The following is a 19,651-nucleotide window of genomic DNA, read 5'->3' as shown; positions in this document are numbered from 1 at the left end:
TATTTTCTTTGTTTGTACTTAAATGTACTTTTTTTACATCGTCCTTAGCTTTGTTTATTGTGAGGCTGTACCGTTCCTGAAATAAATGTGCTCTTCTTTTTGAGGTCGTTCGCGTTGCTGGCCATCGTCCAAAGACACCAGTGAGACTTTTGGACGATGTCATCCTGTTGCCTCCACCAAAAGGAAAGCCAGCCACCACTCTAATCGAATCGGATAACTATCGAGACCGACACACTTTCGGTGGATAATAATTGCACCCGGACGGCCTTATGTCTTTTACAACAGACGTTTCCGTTTCACGCCAAACTATACTTTCACTGTCGCCAAATGCTGCAGGAGCTGTCTTCGCTTTTGAAAAAGAAAACATGTGCCAAATACGTGATGGTTTACGCCAACCTCGTTCAAAAGCCAAACTGGGCGTTATGCTGCAGCCTGCCTGCAAAGGCGACATCATTGCTACGGATGAGTGAAGATTGCATGAAGGAATGCAAAAGATTCAAACCAAAAATTTCGCCTTCAGTACCAGTAAATTAGTAAGCCCCCTGCTGCGAGAAGAGGGTCTTCTAATCGTTTGCATAAGAGTCGTTTGTTGTGTCGTTTGCGAAGCAAGACAATCCCGGTGGATGGTCTTCTCAACATACATCAAATTGTGTCTTACGAAAGCAGGCAATCCGCAAGCAAAAAAAGAAGAGGACAAAACCATTCTCTTCCCGTCATGGGGTCTAGGCAGTCCAAGGCCTTTCGATCCGATCTAGCATTTGCTCATTTCGGGTTCGAGGAAAGCAATGGAAGTTGATGTCCATGTGGACATTATGAGCTATCTCTCTATTGAAGAAACGTGGGTTGAGTTGGAAAAAAGTATAAAGAACTTTTATCTTTCAACTTGTTCGTCATAGAAATTTTATATTACTTTTTTTTCGTTATATGCAATCCCATTTCATGTATACTTGTTTTTTTTTGCGATCTTCTTTGCAGATGCGAAGCGTTTGGGAATTCTATGATTAGTTCAAAATCAATTAAAGTACATACAGTACGGGTGTCTCAAATAATCGTTGCTGTTGACTGTGGAATTATCTAGCTTTTTTATTAGAAAAAAGCGAAATTCCAAACCTCAACGAAAAGCGTCCTGAATCGTCAAATCCTCAAAAGGTAAGTGTTTATAATTTGTTCATTTTTACTGAAATTATTTTCATAATGAATTCCGAAGGTTTACAATAGTTACATCAGGCATAGTCGTACCTTTCCCGCGCTTTAAAAATATTGTCAGGAAATACCGGTCACTAGAACATGGTCGAATGTTTTCGTTGTTAGCATTATTTGGCACTAGCACATACAACATCGATACACTCGATTCACCGATTAAAACCACACTCACGCACGATAGACAGCCATGCAAAATCATGGCGATAACGTTTCGCGATGCATATTTGAAACCCTTCCAGCTCATTTGGGTGCCACCACCACCACCACCAGGGAGGGTTGCTTCGTAGGTCAAGAAGAAAGGGAAAGCATGAAAATAGGACGGTCGCAGGGACGGACGCTTGCATAGGGATGTTGCAGTTGAATGTTCTGATGGTGAGTGAGTCCGCCCGAGCCTATGGCAAGGTTAATGGACCGAGTTCGGTTGGCCTGTGTCTGCCTGTGCCGGCTGTTTGGAAGGTGGCTCAAGAGGGAGGGAAGAAAAATTAAAAGAGCAGGCACGGCATAAGCCATAACCGAACACGAAGGCGTTGAGAGCAGTGAAAGGAAAGGATGGTGCGGAGAGGGGGGAAGTAGATCAAGGTTAGCGAGAACATCATATGGTGAGTCTTCGGCCTAACTGTGACAGAGGCTCGACATTGGGATATCCGACCGGGAATGGAAGGGACGTGGGATTAGCCTTGGTGTAAAGAATAAACAAAGGGTAGGGAACCGCGAGAAGAAAAAGGGCCCAAGGGGAGGAGGGGGAGGGAAGGGGGTGTGTTTCTGTCAAAAAACATTATCCTGTCGGTTTTCCATTTCGTGCATAAAAAAAGGGGTTTTCCAGCGACTGCAGTCTCTACAGTCGAAGGGGACAATCTGCGAGGGAAGGATTCTAGTTGATTAGGTAAGATTTAGATCGTCGGTAGAGCGATTCGGAAGCATGTGTCACCCCTGTGTTGGCCAATTGGAGTCATTAAAGATAAATTAACCGCTGAATCCTGTATCGTAAAAATTTACAATTTCAATCACAATAAATGCAAGTCTATCTGTCAGCAGAGACAGCATTCTGGTCGAGGAAGCTTCTGTCAACAGAACGCCGTGTCGTAAAATCGAAACCCTCCTTCAATCGTGATTTATTACACCACGGTTTATGGAGCTCGGAGAAAAGAATGCCTTTTTTATCCTTTGAATGCTGAGCGAATATTAAAATATATGGTCCTTCGCTGACTTTTTCCATAATCTTAAATATTTTATTATTTGTGGTCTCCCTTCCGTCCAGCGTTACTACTAACAGCTCGTTAGTCTTTAAATTTATTGTATAATTTTCACCCTTGCAAAGTCATTTCAAATATAGACTTTTATTGACTGGCTGCGGATAGAAAACAATGTTTTAGAGTGGAAAGGAATTTGATGATGATTCACCTGAAAGATTATTTGATGCTTATTTTTCATTTTCATTTTGCCATTGTTTTCTTCTTAACAATCAAACCTAAACCTTTCGTCATTTTAGAAAGCCGTCGGATGGTTCGTTACTTTTTCTAGGCTAATTTTTGTACGATAAACATAATAGTCGTAGAATTATGTAGCACTTGAAACTTGATTTCTCTGTTGCCACAGATTGGGGTATGGAAATTTTGTTTTATTACTAAATATATACAAAATACATAAAACAACTTTGAGCTAAACATGGAGAGCATAAAGATTTCATCTTCCACAATTTATAGGTTGTCGGAGTTTCTATTTTCTTTACGTCCCAACTAGGCAAATCTGTGCACTACGTTTACCTATTTGGTGTGTTATTTCTCGCTTATAGTGAAATTGCAGAAACATTTCTGTCTTGCCTGGCAGGCTGATTGGCTTCGTTTCTTCTTGTGCCGAAAGCAAAAAGCACAACTGTGTGTGCGTGTGCGAGTTTGTGTGCCCAGATCTGGCAACGTCGCACTGTTTTGGCACCCGCCACAGCAGCCGGTTCATTCAGCCAATTTATGCTTCTTCGTACATCGTACGCTTCCCATCGCAAACACCGTCGTTTCCAATGGTTACTGATCCGGTTGTGCGGGTATGTGTGTGTGCTTATGTTGCCGGCACGCATCGGCACGGATGTGTGTGTGTGTGTTTGTACGTGCGGCCGTTTATTGTGAACGAGTTTGACAGTTGCGCTTGTTTGCCTGTCAAGAATTTTCCGCTGACAACACGACTCGCTTTTCAGCACTGCCTACTGCTGTATCATCGGGATCTATTCAAGGTCACCTGTTACAGTACCTCTTGCGTATCAAAATAAACCACTTTGGATTTCGGTCGATGCATCTTGCTCTAAACGTATACCAATATCCCCCCCAATAATAAACCCTTGGCCGCTGATTAACAAGTGTGGTACACCGTCACTTACCGGAGCAATCAAAGGCACGAACTTATTTGAATGCGCAACCACTTAAATACAAAGCGACTGATATTTTATGCACAGTGATGAACAGTGACCACGAGTGGCTGCTCACTAGCAGGATGCCCACATCGGACTAACTAATGTGCTTGCAGATGCTACGATCTCTACTACGTCGTGTTATCATCACACAATGGGGAGGGACGGGTATGTTGTGGTTTTTTTTCTTTGCACATTCCGTTCACCAACAGGTGCCGCCGGCAATCACTAGAATAAACATCTCCGTTTTTCACAAAGTCATCGCCTAGGGGAGGGAATTATGATTGTTATTTACTGCCACGCCGGTACCGTCCTGTTGTTATCTCTTTGCGAGTGCTATTGAAACAAAACCTTCCCGTGCGCTGATTCTTGGATCGGGTTTGACGTTTGCAAATAAAAGCAAAACGCTAACAGTGTTGGTGCCTTTTTAGGATTCGATCAATTTGACGTTTCTCCAACGCAAGGAGACGCGGTTTGACAGTTCTGTTGTAACAAGACGAAGGGTTCCCCGACGCCATCATGTGCTACATGTGAATGATTGCCTGATATATTCATAAATTATTTATGAAACAGAATCTAGAATAAGGTTTAAAAAATGTTTATGTTGTTCTGTTGGAGATAACACTGAGCATAGCCCAACGCAACGCATGGGCAACGCATACTTAAGCACGTGTATAAAATACACAATTTGTTTGTGTTGGTGTGCATAAGCTAGGGACTTTTAGCATAACAAATACAACTACAGCCTCTAGAGTTGCTTTCACATTTCCATCGTTCCTGCTGCTTGCAGTTCCATGCTGTGCGCCTGGTACTTTGAACCATCTCCGTCCAACATTGTACGAACGCCCTTTAAATGATATCTTTTACTTCGCTCGCTCTCGACTCGCACATCGTGAAGCCCCACGCTATTGTGACAGCCATATTCGTGCCGCCATCATCGCTCTGTCCGTTCTCACTCCGTATTCGTCTGCTTTTCTCCCATTTGTGCTGGCGGGTCTTCGTCTAGCTTCTACTTCATTGCTTCGTTCTATTTTTTTCTTCAAAAGAAGTGGCCGATTACCGATGAATATTTATGGAAGGATTGGAAGCATTGTCGGCCCTATCCCCATCCAGCACCGATAGCTCTACACAACATGTGTCCCTGGCGGGCCATTATTCCCCGCTTGGGAAATAAGAAAGATGGTGTACGTTGAGAGAGGTTTTTTGTACCACATATTTTGTAGGTTAGCATCTCTTTCTCCAAGGGAGGGAGAGAAGGAGCGACCGTTTTTGGTCTCGGTCTTTCCTTCCACCGGGCCGGCCGCATACTCTGGCACACCGGTAGCATGCTGCTGCGTGTCATGGACGCCTGGTACTTTGGCAGCGCCACTGCCGACGGAACTTTTTTCCGGTCTTGGCTGTCGCTGCTGGCTGGCTGCGGCCAGATTGACACGCCATCATTCTGGGACGTCGCTTCTTTTGTGCCAATCCTTGTCGATACTTTAATTTTTTTTCCTCCAATGTGATTGACCCACTGCGTCTGATGATAATGCGCTCGTTTAAACAGAATCTGGCGGCATAGTCTACGTTTAACAACTGACTCACTAGGTGGATAATACACATTTACCGACGGGTGTAGGATTTGACGAAAATGTGCCTAATTTTGCGGTATAAGAATAAGAACTATTGAACAGATTTTTGAAAAGAAATAATCAAACTAATAAGGTTGAAAACATGCTTGTATGTTGATGAGAATATGAACATGATAATAGGAGCAATCATTGAAATAATCTACATGTTGATTGCAAAAGAAACACCAATAACATTCCACGCTGTACATGCAGCTTTACCTTAACGATAAAACAAACATACTGGCTTGTTTTAAAATAGAACAATTCCGATTTTCGAGTGTTAATTACGCTTTTGTACAACGCTTTTGTGTAAAACGCTTTAAACGCGTAAACTAACTGCATTTACACAATTTGAAAAGTTTAAAAATTTGTTTTAGAATCAGTTTAGAAAAAATATCACCTTATCTACTGCTTACAACTTATCATTGCAGAATGGCCTAGCGTAATGGCCAGGGAATCGAAAGAGCAAATCAGTGGAAAGTCATCCATCAGCTATGATATAGAGTGTCGTTCACTCTTTCATTCGCATGAATACATAAAGAAGCTACAGATATCTCGCTATAAAAAAAGTTATTGTAAACTACGATTTGGTCACCTTTTTAAGGGTTTAAGTGTTATATTTTTGTAAACAAATTTTTCTCGTTTATTTATATCTATCACAAAATTCGTATACGGCTAATTCTGTTCAGTTATTTATTTTCAAGCTAACTTTAAACTAAGCGAAAGACAATGCAGAATATACTTTTAAATCAGTAATTAGATAAAAACAAGATTCGAATAAAAGCAGGAAAAAATAGAACATTTGTTTCTTTGTTCTTTGATGGTTTTAAATTGTAGATTCATATTTGTACTGTAGTTCCGCGAAAATTTATATGCCACCTTTTTTACAGCGTAGAAATCAATAAAAATTGGGTTGTATACCTTTGATCGCAATGAAATACCAAATTTTCTGGAAATGATGTGCCAAGACCTACCAGGAAAATTCTAAAAACTCGAAATAAACGAACCGAAACTTCATTAGCACTCCTTGGTATCAATTTACACATATCTTCCTGGGATATCGGTTCTTTTACATGTAATTAGAGCCTTTAACTGACAGTGCGACTTGTCATTTTTTTCATTCGCTAATTTTCTCCCTCCGCGGTAAAATTCTATTCGCCTACACCAACGTGGGCAAGTAATGGCAGTAAGGCATCGAACAGAGTACTATCTTTAAACATCCGGCTTGAGGCCGTTGGCAAGAAAGGGTAGCAAATCCAAGGGTAGGGCTGCACAGTGTTTCAAAATGAAGGGGAAACGGGCAGTAAATGATTTCCCCTACTCTTTTTCTCTTTTTTGTGAATATTTCTACAATATATATCCCCTCCACCTAGAGATACGTGAAGGTATATGTACAAAGAGCATATGATCTACCCTACTGCTTTTTCCCCTACTCTGTCAGCTAGCATTGTTTCATTGTTCTGTGGGAGGGTTAAACTGGTGGCTATCAGGACCAAGGAGCAACCGATGGTTTGCTCTTTCACACTCTCGTGTCGTATGGAACAGAGCAGGGCAGCGTTTCTCTTCGGATTCGATGGAGCTGATGAACGACGTATTTCGTATATGTGTACGTGCTCTACGTTGTTGGCAACTGTATTGGTTTAGCCATTGTTTTTTTTTATTCCGTTTCTCTTGCGTCGCATCCTGCGTCAATCCCTCCCACTCGGCTTGAACATCCTAGGAATCGCGTACATTAGCTGTAAAAAGAGATGGCGCTATGTGAACAGAGTAGAAGCGTGAATGAGAGCAAAGAAAATGCCGGTTTTCGTGGCGGTTTGGCGTGGGATTCTGCTTGGCTGTACACACGGAAGTCGCCCTCCTGCAAGTTGATCGAGATTTTAATTTTTTTCTTTGTGGCGTGATTCGGTTAGCGTGCGTTTCCTAAACGAATTTTTTCGCATTGAAAGGGGATCGTATGGGCGATGGTTTTTGGAAGTGCTTTGTTGATTTATTTTGTTTTTTCACTCCTTTGGTTTATTCTTTTGCTTGTTTTTTTTTAATGATTCGTTTTTCGAAAAAATGATATTTCTGGCATTTTGTATTGCTAAATTTGTTAATTTCAGTCGATCAACGGCAACAATTAGCGACATTTTCTTAAATAGTGCAGGGTCCAAAGAAAATTCTCGGGATTCGTTGTGTTTTTATCTTAATTTTTAGAGAACAAATCCCATCATTCATTTAAAAAGAAACAATTCATGACCTTTTCTACTTCAACTCGAAAATGTTATATTGTTTACAGATAAATTCTATGCAAGATTATATTTCCAGGGTAACATTTTAATGTAGATCGTTATGTATAAAGTAGGTCTATTAAGTAATCATGAAACTTCAATCTTATTATGCATGGCTTGTAATGTTAATGCCAAAGCGACTGCGTTGTAATGCTGGTATGTTTAACCAGCAGAAGCTGCGAATGTGTTGAGGTACCGAAAAGGATTAAAAATGTAAGGCATAAACGGATTAACTGTTGTTTCTGAGTATATTTTCCATGTGTCCATTGTTTATTTTGATCGTCCTTTTAGATTACAATCATGGAATGTTAACTAATGATCTTGTTTGTCTACTTTGTCCTTTTCAGATCCATCCAGCAGAACGTTTTTATGCTGAATAACATTTGCTTATCAGGTGAGTGAGTCCTGTCTTTGTTCATTAGATTGTTATAACGTACTTTAGAGGATCGTCTAAAACTCTAGCTAGTGTAGCTGCTTCTCTTTACTTAAACCAAATATTTATTGGGGAAAATTGTGAAGAAAATAATAGAATACAGCAGCTGCAATACTTTTGAATGTATTGAAAAACAAGGTTAATTAACCAACAACTGCTACCTTATTCTTATGTTATGAAAGGTACTTTTGACTATAACCACTTTTTATAGTTCAACTCGTATTTTAGAGCATGATTCTAAGTTGACGATCCTGCGTGTTTTGTTAATCTGTTAAATCTTAGAGTCAAGAGTGATGAAAGATAATACCTAGTTTGTGAAGATTCAAGATATGTCATTCTTTCTTTAAATATTGATTACTGTAGGAATGTGGTTTTCAGTATCGCACAAAAAAGTTCGGTTTCAAATTTGATTTATTTTAATGTACCGATTACGATACACTAAAGTGTCATTTGTTTTTAAACTAACAAGACATTGATCTTGTTTGAGCATTTATTTCTGCTCGGCAATAATTGTTTGATGATTTCCCATTTATAAACATATCGTGTACGTTGATGTTCTTATCTGTACAAAATGGCTTCCCAACTGTTCAAAGGTTTGGAGCGTGTTTCGTTTCCTTATTTACTTTTCGTTTAGAGTTCTCTCTGTACCATGGACTCGATCCATGGACCGAGTGTGTAACAAATTCTAAATGGCGGATTATTACGCTTGTTAGAATCTCTTGTCATTCTTGCCAGCATAAACACCACCACCACTACCTACAAGACCCGTTCAAGCTTTTGGTTACTGTTTCTTTAGCATAAGCATGTATTGAATTTACGCGTCCCTTCCTCAACGATGGTACTTTTCCTTCCATTCTCTCTCCTTCTATTTCTTCCCCGTATATTTAGACCAGCAAACAAGGACTTGCAGTTCAAACAAGGACTCAATCCTCTTCTTCATTTATGTTTTCGAAAAGGAAAGGGAGAAAAACCGAAGGGAAACCTACCAACTGTTGAGGGTTGACAAATGTTGCCCGAAGCGAATCCTTTCTGGCATCTCCTTCTTTCCAGAGCTAGTGTCGCATTGTCGTGTTATTCAGTGGGAGAAAACCAAATAATTCTAACGTCCCTCGATCATGCGGTGACATTGTCTATGCTGCTTGCAGAAGTACAATTGATCGTAGCATAGCTACAGGGCACCTTGTCCACCACATGTTGCTGTTCTTCCTTCGCCTATTCGGTTCAACAGTGAAGCTTACCAATCTTGTTTTCCATCTCCCTTTTTTGGTTCATGCCAATGAAAAAGGCATCAGTAGATTAATTTTCGGAAAATTTAAGCACGGAGCCGAGAGCTATGAAACACGATAAAAAACGGACGTCGTCTCCTAAAACAAGTCTTCCCTTCAGCGGAACCCCGGAGGACAAGGGTCAGACGAGAATGCTTTGCTCTGTGCACGAACGAAAGCACGACGAGGGATAATGGGGAAGTGATATCCATGAACGGCTCGTTCCAATGGACGAAGCAGAAATGGAAGAACAGCCAAAAGCATAAATTATGTTGTCGTCATTCCCCAGTCCCTTTTTTATTATTTCGAAGCCGAAACCATTCTTCTCATGCTCTCTGCCCACTGAAGAGGACGCTTAGAAAGGAATGCAAGTTATGCGAGAAGGGAGCCAGGAGAGCAAAGGGACGGAACAGAGCGGAGGAAAATGGCAGAACGAACGACAGAAAAGAAGGGTGGAGATCCTTTTCAACCACAGGGCTGATTTCGGTCTTCGTGTTGTCTCTTCTCGATCTTTGCGTGTATGCCCGAAGTGCTCTGGTGGATAAGGGTGTTTTCTACTTAGTGTAAACTAAACTTAAACAGTCATGTTAACGTGTTCTTTGCTTTTTTTTTAGAATATTTCTTTGCTTTCAGCACATGTATTTAAATGCCGAATAAGTGTCATACAGCATGAAAATTGTTCCTAATAATTTATTTTATATTTGTAATAACTTATTTTGGAATTAATTTCATTTTCACAATGTTAAATTTTCCCATTAGATTTTTTTTGATACGTTTACGACCATGCAAATACCTATCTGAATTGTCATTATGAATGTAACATATTTAAGACTTGTGGAAGATGGACTGCGCCAAACAAGTGGTTACGTTGGTTAGAAAATTGATCACGACTATCCACGTATGGGTACACGTGCTATAACGCCCACACAGCCTTTTTTTTATTTCTATTTTTACGGTTCGTGCCGTGTTATATCCAACATAGACTTGTGATAGGATAGTTTTCTGAGGTGAAGTATGCTTGAAACTAGTGTACGTCTTACACTAAAAATCACGTGAATTCGTAAGGAATTTTAAACAGGACCTATCTGTTCACAAAACATAATATTCTAAAATTCGTGTCAATCTAAAAAGAGTTCGTACGAAGGTAGCGGAAAAGGAGCATCCGTGTTCTTGTTTGCTTAATTTAAATTTTTGCTACAAGTAAATATTAAATTCACTCTTAAATTACGTAAGTTTTCTAGTATTTGATTTTATTCTTAAATTACGTTAGTGAATCAACAATTTTTGTATTGGATGAAATAGTAGAAAACACCCTGAAAGGGAAACAAATTACAAAACACACTGTTCCAGAGGGAAGGTATGGCAGGGTGAAAGATTGCCGGTCGTATGCGCGAGGGTGCGAGCCCAAAATGGATCAGATGATAAATGGTGGAAGTGAACAAGGAACCCTCGATAAAACGGACGTTAAAGCGAAATTGGAAAATGGACATTAATAATAATAATGGCTTACTTCTCCGCCGTCGAAACACGGCGGCGGGATCCTGCTGGGATAATATCGTCCTCCCTCTGCCAGGTCGTGAGCAGGGACCGGAGGACGCACGGCAACTTGTACGATGATTTCACGGTTTTCTGTCTCGCGATCGGTTTCTTCTTTAGTGCCTGCTTTTGATGATGGGGCATCCTTACAAATGACGATTTTTTTTTCTCAAGTAAACTTTGATTGGGTTGGTTTCTTTGTGTGATCAAGATGTTGTCTATTGGCAAATTAATTACAAAAGTTTTCCCATTCTTCGAATGAACTTGTAGATAAGATTGATTTACTTTTTATGGGAAAAGTTTCACATGTTCCGATTGCGAGTGAAACGGTAAGTTTGAATTTCCGAACGAATACTTCAATGTTTTTTTTTCTTTTTTTTTAAGCCGACTGCCTGCGGCTGATGTTGGTTTGGGTGTGAGTCCCGATTCCAGGATATCCTTCCTTTGTCGTAATATGCGTAAAAGAGACCGGAAGTGTATCGCTTTTCATGTGAAAAGAAGAGAGCCTGTGCATCTGTTTTATTTCGAAGCGCACGCGTATGTGTGCGCCAAGGCTTTCGATATCGCCTGTTTTTTGCCCTAGAACTACGTGTGTTGTTTACAAAAGCTAGGTTTTTCATCAACTTTTCAAACTGACTGATAAATGTTAAAATTAACCGAGCACTTGCTACTTCACGAGAAGAAATGAATTTTCCATCTGGCCCAACAAACGGTGACATACTTTTAAGCGTGTGGGATGGTTGTAGAATGAAAAAGAATAGACGAACGAAGGAAAACTTTTACGATCGCAATGATCTCATTGCATTGACGCGACGGTTCTCTTCCACGGTTCCTTTGATTTGCGTGCGTGAAATGGGATCGTTTTTTTGTGCTGTTCCCTTTTCATCTCACTGTGGGATGCTTACGCACACTCTCACAAAATATTCGTTCAACCACACATACACGGGTAGCTTACTGTTTGCTCTACGTGGCAACGAGACGCGGCGTTGAGGTTTAGCAGGAAAAAAACGAAAAACATCCTTCAAAAAGGGTCATAAAAGGAATGTCTCTCCCCTACCTACAGTACGCGTGAAACAATTTCTTTTTTATTTTCCTTTTTTTTACTTCCTTCCCTCTCGCCATTCTGTACCTCGCTTCTCTGCAACGCACCCTCCTTGTTTCCCTGTTCGAGGTTGCTTCATTAAGGAAACGACGATGGAGGGTAAAAACATGCTTAAAACGGACAAACGAATAACAATCATTCTATTTCCCCGGGGGGGTCGCGTTCAAGCGAATCGTACGCTGTCCCGTTCCCTCCACTTTGATAGGCAATTGGAACCATCGCATACTGTCGTTTCGCTCACACTCCCTCGTCAAAGCCTCGCCCGGGTAAACCGGTTTCTTGACGGCAGTATGGCCGCCGCGCGCAGTTCTCTTTCGTCGGCGTCGTGTGGGTCTTTTTCCGCGGAATTTAGCCGAGGTCGCTCTTTGTTCTCTCCCTTCCCTTGCGCTTTCCCTCTCCTCTTCTCTTTCCTCTCTTGCACACGCTCTTCTTCTTGCGCTTCGCTTTCTTTTTCACGCACACCGTTTCTCATTTTTCTTTTTTTCCGTTCGACACTCTGCAGCCTCCTCCTGCGCAGCCGCCATTGCTCGGTTTGGCAGGCGATGGCGTGTGTGTGTGTGCGCCTTCGTGTGTTTCGGTCGTAAATTCCCGAGCATATATTTTTTCACATCATTTTTCTATTTCATCCCCTTCCCTTCCATTTCAACCCCATCGAGTTTCCTTTCCACCCTTCATGGCATTTCGAGTTTCTTCTTCGCCATCTCGTTTCGTTTCGTCGTTCTTTTTTGTTGTGTAGTGGTTGTGGCTTTTTTTCTTTTAAATTGATATTTCTCGCTAGCTTTCGAAGGAGGTCGATTGCGGCCCACGGCACACGTACCAACATACACACATACACATTGTGCTCTTCTCGGAACGAAACGCATGCGTTCATATGCTACTGCACGACGTTTCATTCTCTGTCCCATTTTGGTGCTTTTCAAGGCGTTGATTTCAAATCCGCGCACCGTTGGCATCATTGGTGGGGGGTTGTATAAATTTCTTAAATGTGTGTGTGTGTGTTTTTATGAGCTGTTTTACCAGTCCGTCGTACTTCTCTAGCTTCTCTTATGCTGGCTTTAGATCGCGAAGCTGTATCATTGAGTTGTGTGTGCGGTGTATGTGTCTTTTTTTTTATTGGATCGTCAATAATCGCCAGAGTGGGACGTTTGGTTCGGTTCCGGCACATTCCTTCTCTGTTTCGCTCTCTAGGAGACCGTTGCCGCTAAGGGTTGGTAGTGGGGGATGACGGAGTGGGACGTAAGGGGTGCTTTGCCTGTTGTCGTCGTTGTAGCCGTCGCTGTTCGAACGCTGGTGCGCGCGCACACATCGAATTCCACACGTTTACAACACCGCATCTGGGGTTGCACAAGGGGTGTGTTCCATGTTGGGGGTGGCGGGGTAGATGAGAGAATGTTTTTTATGCTTTTTTATGGTGCCCCACCGGCCTCGGACTTTTCTCCGGAACATATGTGAGCATCGGTAGAGGTGATTGGTAGAAGTTAAATGCGAGACGCGCATGGCGGGGGGAGACAAGGGTAATGATTATGGTCCACAGCATGCTGTTGTGGGTGACAAAGGGAACAGGGGGAGCAGGTATAGACAGGGGCAGACACGTACGTAGGGAAGGAGATTTGGCATGATGTTCGGAGAAGCATATTTTGGTACGGCGGAACAATCGGTGAGAGTTTCATGGAAGAGCGTGTTTGTGTGTGTTAAAGAAGGGATGAAAAGTACCAGGAAAGAGGGAGAAAGATGCCAGAGCGACCCTTCCGATTTATGAGTTTAAAAATATCGGTAACGAACGGGAGAATGAGTAGGTCGAACATACCGGTTGTGAAGTCAGGGGTAATGGAGTGCGGGGGGCGATTTCCGTAGGGTAGAGCGAGACACAAGCGCACTCCCACCCTTTATGTACCAAAAGGGCGAATAAGCAAACGACCAAGAAGCAGGGGAAAAAAGTACACCATGAACGCTCTCTCTCGCGAACAAACTGCACCTTTCCATCATCGGTTTGAATGCACACATACACACCGCCAGGGAATGGTATGGGTCATGGAAGCATGGGGTGCATATTGCAAGGGTGAGCGCGAAGGGTGATTGAGATAAGGGTAGGCGGTAACCACCGGGGAGGGTTGTGGGACCGTTTTCTCTCGGCGAACGTCGGGCCAAGCGATGGACCGGGCGAGCAGCGCACCGTTCAGTCGGTTTGTTTCGTTCCTTGCGGATCGCACGAAATCTTTTCCTCTTTTGAAAGTGCTGCTGTGCCGTTGGTGTGTGCGCATCCGAGAGGCCACCATCCGGGGGCCCATCCGTGTACCGTACGTTGGGATCGTGTGTTCGCTTGTGAGGAATTCGTTGATTCGTATCGTTAGTTTTTGTGTGCTCTCGAGTTGTGTTTCCTGCGGTTTCCTTTCACGACAGTGTTAGGACTGCAGCGGCCGATGATGCAGAACACTTGGCCAACGGTGGATACAATGGGTCCCAATCGATGAACCCCAGTCCTGCAGCAACAGCAAGCATCGAGCTCCCTTCAAATTTTGTGTGTTTCGTTTGCATTGTTTTGTGTGGCGTGTCGAGAAATCAGCGCGCGAGCGTGAGCAAATCGCGTGAATCACCGCGCAGCAGCTCGTGTGAGAAAAAAAAGTGACTCCGTTGAGGATCGCGAGATTGTGCCATCATCACTCGCATTCCTTCTGGAATCTGATTAGAGAGAGCGGAAGAGAGTTTTGATTGATAAGTGATAAAAAAACAAACGTAACACGAAAGGATATCCGTGACCCTCTTGCAATCTAGCCTTTTTCACGTGTTTGTGTGTGTGTTAGTGACGAGGATAGAGCGAAAACTGCTGTACCCTTTTCTTCATCGGGAACCACACAAGGATACCATAGTAACGGTGTGTAACGCCCTGACGACTCAATTAGCTAACGTCAACGTTCGAAGATTGATCGTTCGAAACAGGAGCGATTGGTGTGTCTCGCCGATCAACTGTCAACAGTAGCCCTCCATGTGCGAACCCAGGATCGGTAAAGCGAAGCAAGAGCGAAGAGGAATAACCGTCCACTAGGTCAATCATCCAAAGGTGTGCTACGCTAACGATCAGTTTCATTGCTTATCTTTCACTGCACACAGCGTGATCCTATGGCAAACTGTTTGGCCTCATAAGAGTGTGTCGTTGGTTTTTTTTTCGTGTGCCTCCTAAAACCCGTGTGCATTCTTCACTAAACGTACCTGCAATCATTATTACTACCTTTTGCGTGACGGTTTGTTTTTGTACAGCTGCGTGTGTGTGTTTTATTTGTTTAACATTGTGTTTGCCTGCCTACATAATTTGCGTTCCAAACGCGTCCTTACCCGTCATGCGGCCATCCTTGTGCGTTTGCGTTTTTTTGCGTTACCTTTAGCTTGCTGCCCGATTGAGCACCACCTAGACCACCTTCGTTTTTCTTTATCGCACTATCACCACAAACAAACTCCCCACAAAATGGATAGGCCCCGTGGTTCGATGTTTTTCACTAAAAGGTATTTATCATTTGTTTTATTTTAACCATTCTTGTCAAGTTGTTTTGAACACTTCTGTTTGATAATTTTCAATTTTCTTTTCATTTTACTCATACTTTCATCTCACTCGTATGGGTTGAATATTTTCTCTGCTTCCTTATGGCTCAATGTAACCCCGGTCTCCCCTATTCAAAATATTCCGTTCGCGGTACCAGTTCTCCGCTCGTGCGCTCCGCGAGTCAATGTTATTATTGTTTTTTTTATCTCATGCCCTTTATGTATTCGTCATCGGGGTGATTGCTGCTCGCTCTCTCCCTCTATCTCTCTCTCTTTTCGATTCGCTAGATTCAAACGTTATGCGCTATCCTGCTTAGATCTACTATGATTCAGTCGAGAGCTCCACTGCCGTCACTGCTTTTGGGGTGGGTGTTTTTTTTGCTAGGCATTTCCTGGAAACGGGAGATTACAACAACCTCTCATCTTCACCACCGCACCTTGCCAAAACGTCTCACCGAGGGGAGAACCAGGACACCATTGCCGCCATTGCCGACCTGACGGTAGAAAGGAAAATAATTTTCTCTTCTCGCACCACCCTACGTGCTCCCACTTGGAGCAGATGTATTCAGGACGATGTTTGTGTGTGTGTTTGTGTGGGGTTGGAGTCCTGCAGCATACAAACACACTTACACAGCACCCTCGTGTGAATTATTCGAAACCTGACCCATCGCGTTCCAGGAACGGCAAAGAACAGAAGAGACCGACTGGTCGAACCAGTTTTATCCTCCTCCGGTCCTTGCCGACACACATACACTCGCACATACTTTGGCATAGTTCTCGCTCGTTCACTCGCACGCGATGTCCGCGGCATCGACATTCCCGGGTCGCTCGGAAAAGCGCAGGCTACCATAAAATCGTTCCCTCATCTCCCCCCGAGGGCTCGCGGTGCGCACATGTGTGCACATGTTTAGTGCGCACTGCCCTCTCACTCACTCGTTCAGAGCTGCGCCGTGCATACTCTCTCGCTTCCTCGGTGAGCCCTCGCAAAAACTGGTTCCGTTTTTTTTTTGTTTTGGTGCAGCAGGCGACGGATGACGACGAGACGACGACGCTCCACGCGTTTGTATTGCTTATGCTCCCTTCGGTCGGGCACCGGGATTCGCGCTTGTAAATTGGTACTTCTTTCTCCCCCGTCTCCTTTGCGGTCTAGAAAAGGTCTCCCCCCGTGTCCAACACGCCGGACTCTATAAACACTCCATTGCGCACAACCGTTCAATCGGCCGTTTGATGGAGGTGAACGTTGGGCAACACATGGGACGCAAGCGAAAAAAAAATGTAAATAAAACAAAAGAAGCAATAAGCCAAGAAAAACGAATGAGCTGCATCATAAATCATCGCCTGCAGCCTCTGGCCCCGGTGCTTCTGACGGCCCTATCGGCTCCAATTCCTCCGATGGGGTGTTGCGCGCCTTTACTTCAGAGGCAAACACCAGGTTCCGGTAGCTCTCTTTGCTCCGCTTAGATGTTGAGGGGGTTGTAATCTCCTACTTCTACTTCCAGCGGTAGACTGATGTGCAGCCAGCCCGGTGGAGCAGCGATGTGAAATCTGCTCGTTCGCCTTCAAACATTTGAAATGAGCATGCCATGCTTGTGTGCGTTGCAAAAAAAAACTGCGTGACCAAATAGAAACACGTGTTGGTATGGGTGCGTTCATCCGTCAGTTTGCAAACATCGAGTTCGCGGAACGTGGCCGGGAATGATGCACCCTTTCGCACCCTACAACAATGCACTTGTGCCGGGGAACTGGTTTTGTGTGTCGGACGTGAGTTCGAAATTTATTGTTTTTAATGGTATTTTGGGTTTTCGTTTTGTTAAGCTGCGCGAATTCTGGTTCCGCAGCATCCGTTTCTTTGATACGTAACTATTGGTTACTTTGGGTTTCGGCTGTTGTCGAAACGTTTCCATCTGCCGGTTGCGGTCTGCTTTGATCTGTCAAATGGAGGATAGTATGGCTCGAGTGAGCAAGAGAGCGAGAGTGGGGAGTTGGCAACACATGTGATAGAGAGAAAGTTTCATCTCGCCTGCTTCTCTCTTGCTTGTGCACGCAGAAAACCGGCGAGCCTGCGAACGAAGCCTGCTGTGTGTCATCCTGCAGGATTGCGTCGTCTAACCGCGAACTTCGTTCCACCAGCGCGTGCGTCCATGCACACTCTTGTTGGCATCGGAACTCCCAGACAGCCTCGCTCCCGGCCAAAACACAGCATCTCTGGTTTTGACAACCGAACCGAACCGAACCCAACGCTGCATTCCTTCGACACCAAGACCGGGAAGCGTTAGCGTTGAGATTTTTAAGTGTCTTTTACTTAAAATAAGTTTCAGATTTAAACAAACAACGAAGCTGGGTTGAACATCCAAAACACATCGCGCAATTTGATCACAAAATTTGATCTCTAGACGACATCGCTTTTTTTTTTGTACAGCTATTTGTTTATCTTTCTCTTCATCAAAAGTCCCCACATTTTTCTACTGTGATATCCCATGCAAGCAACAGCCGTTGAGAGGTATGACTAGGGAGGCGGGGGAATGGACAGACGTACACACCGTACGTGCTCTGGTGATCTGGAGCCAAAGGTTCACAACATCAGCTCGGCCACTTTTCACCGAGTTCGTCGAGAAGAAACGCACAATGATTTGTTTGTCAACCAACCGTTCGAGAGTTTGTTCAGTTTACGCTTGTTCCCCATGTGTGCTCCATTTTCGTTGTTAAATTCCGAGCTCGAGGCTGGTAAAAATTTTATCGTCCATTTCCGGCCGAAGCATCGGGTACTGAGAAACCAGGCCATTCTTGTGCGCGAGATGGGCAAATTCTAAAAATAAAACACTTGAAAAGAGCATAATCCTCTACGCCTGTAACCCGTTCGTTCGAATGTCATTTAGATGAGCTTCGCATAAGGGAAGAGGACAGTTGCAATTACTTTTTTCTTTCCAGTGCACAACCGGCGAAAGACCTAGTACTCGCTCCAACCATGTCGTAGAACATACAGAAGACAACGACGCCTCGCTTCGGAAGAACGTCATGGGATTTCAGAATAACTGGTTTCGATTAATTTAGACTTAGCTTCCAGAGCGGGCTGGGATAAGCTCGGAGCTAAAGACCTTCGATAGTCTGACGATGGATGTCCCTTCTCCGGGTCTGCGTAACCGCAGCAAAACTAATCCACCAGGATGGCATTATCTTGGTGCATGTAGACCAGTGTGGTGGAAAAGTTTGGAAAACAAATTGTGGTTGTTTGACTTAATCTTTATGGAGAGTCGATGCACAATGGACAGATTATGGCGATGTGTAGCGAACGAAAGGTGAAAAAAGAAAGATACCCTGTTAAACCTCTCGAGGCCGGGAAACTGAGACGACTAGACGACAGAAGGCACACGCTGTTGCTTTGGATTTAAAGGGCTTTATATGTGTCGGTTTTTTTTCCTCTGCGCTTCACTTTCCTTTCAAAGCTGCCGGCAGTTTTCCCCGGTCCAGTCGCCAGGTTCATTGTACCTTCCGAGCCGATCCTTCAACCTTCAACCCTGGAGAGGTCGGAGGACTCCCTCTTACTCACTCGTTTGCCGTTTTTTTTTTGGTGATACATAACTCAAGTTCTCAATCATGTTGCATCCTTATTCGCAAACCTTACTGGATCGACAAATTGCCAAACAGCCGGGGAAGGGTGCGGTTTCAAGCTGGGCATGGTCGAAGTGTGTGAGCAACGGAAACGGAATCTGTCAAAGGCTTCGTACCGTACCCTCTGGATTGGTTGATGGATTGATGGATGCTCCTAACTTTTTCCTCGTGTATCGAAATAGCCAAAGGAAGAGTGCATGATTGTAATGTTTTGAAACATTTTCATGGGAAAGGCGATTTTCTAACCTACGTTACGAAGAAAATTTCAAATTTCAGAATCATTTGTTTTTGGTTAAATTTTGTTTCAATCCGTTTTAATCCTTTCCTCAAATTCTTCCTTGGGTTGAAAATGAGTTTCGCAATATCCAAGCCCTGTTACTCGGAACGAAGCAATAATTGAGAATTATAGGTATCATATAGTATCCCCCCTTCCCCCTTCTCCCTTCTATTTTCTACACACGCCAGTTTTCAGGTAACGCATCTCCTCTTCGCTACGGTGCATCCGGTTGTGCACTTTTTGCACTGGCGGAAAGTTGCGTCCAATATCGCCGAAAAACTGCTCGTTGCATGTGGTGTGATGATGCTGATTGTTTTTGTTTTGCTTCCAGCGCAGATGTGGTGGTGTATAACCTTGCAGTTTTTTTTAACAGTGTGCGAAACAGCGTCGCCTGTTTTTTTTGCTGCTGTTTCG

The 19,651-nt window shown here is 43.5% G+C and overlaps 1 protein-coding gene across 1 annotated transcript in view; it reads right to left on the bottom strand.

Moving 5' to 3' along the window:
* Window positions 1–10,859, bottom strand: part of LOC131284282 (D-2-hydroxyglutarate dehydrogenase, mitochondrial) — a 29,148-nt gene extending 18,289 nt beyond the window's left edge. Inside the window, exon 1 of the mRNA XM_058313135.1 lies at window positions 10,690–10,859. Coding sequence (XP_058169118.1) covers window positions 10,690–10,859 — 170 coding nt within the window. The remainder of the gene's footprint in view (window positions 1–10,689) is intronic.
* Window positions 10,860–19,651: the final 8,792 nt, after the last annotated feature.

The sequence above is a fragment of the Anopheles ziemanni genome, chromosome 3 (genome assembly GCF_943734765.1).
Source record: "Anopheles ziemanni chromosome 3, idAnoZiCoDA_A2_x.2, whole genome shotgun sequence".
Lineage (NCBI taxonomy): Eukaryota > Metazoa > Arthropoda > Insecta > Diptera > Culicidae > Anopheles > Anopheles ziemanni.
This window is presented reverse-complemented; position numbering and strand designations above follow the sequence as displayed.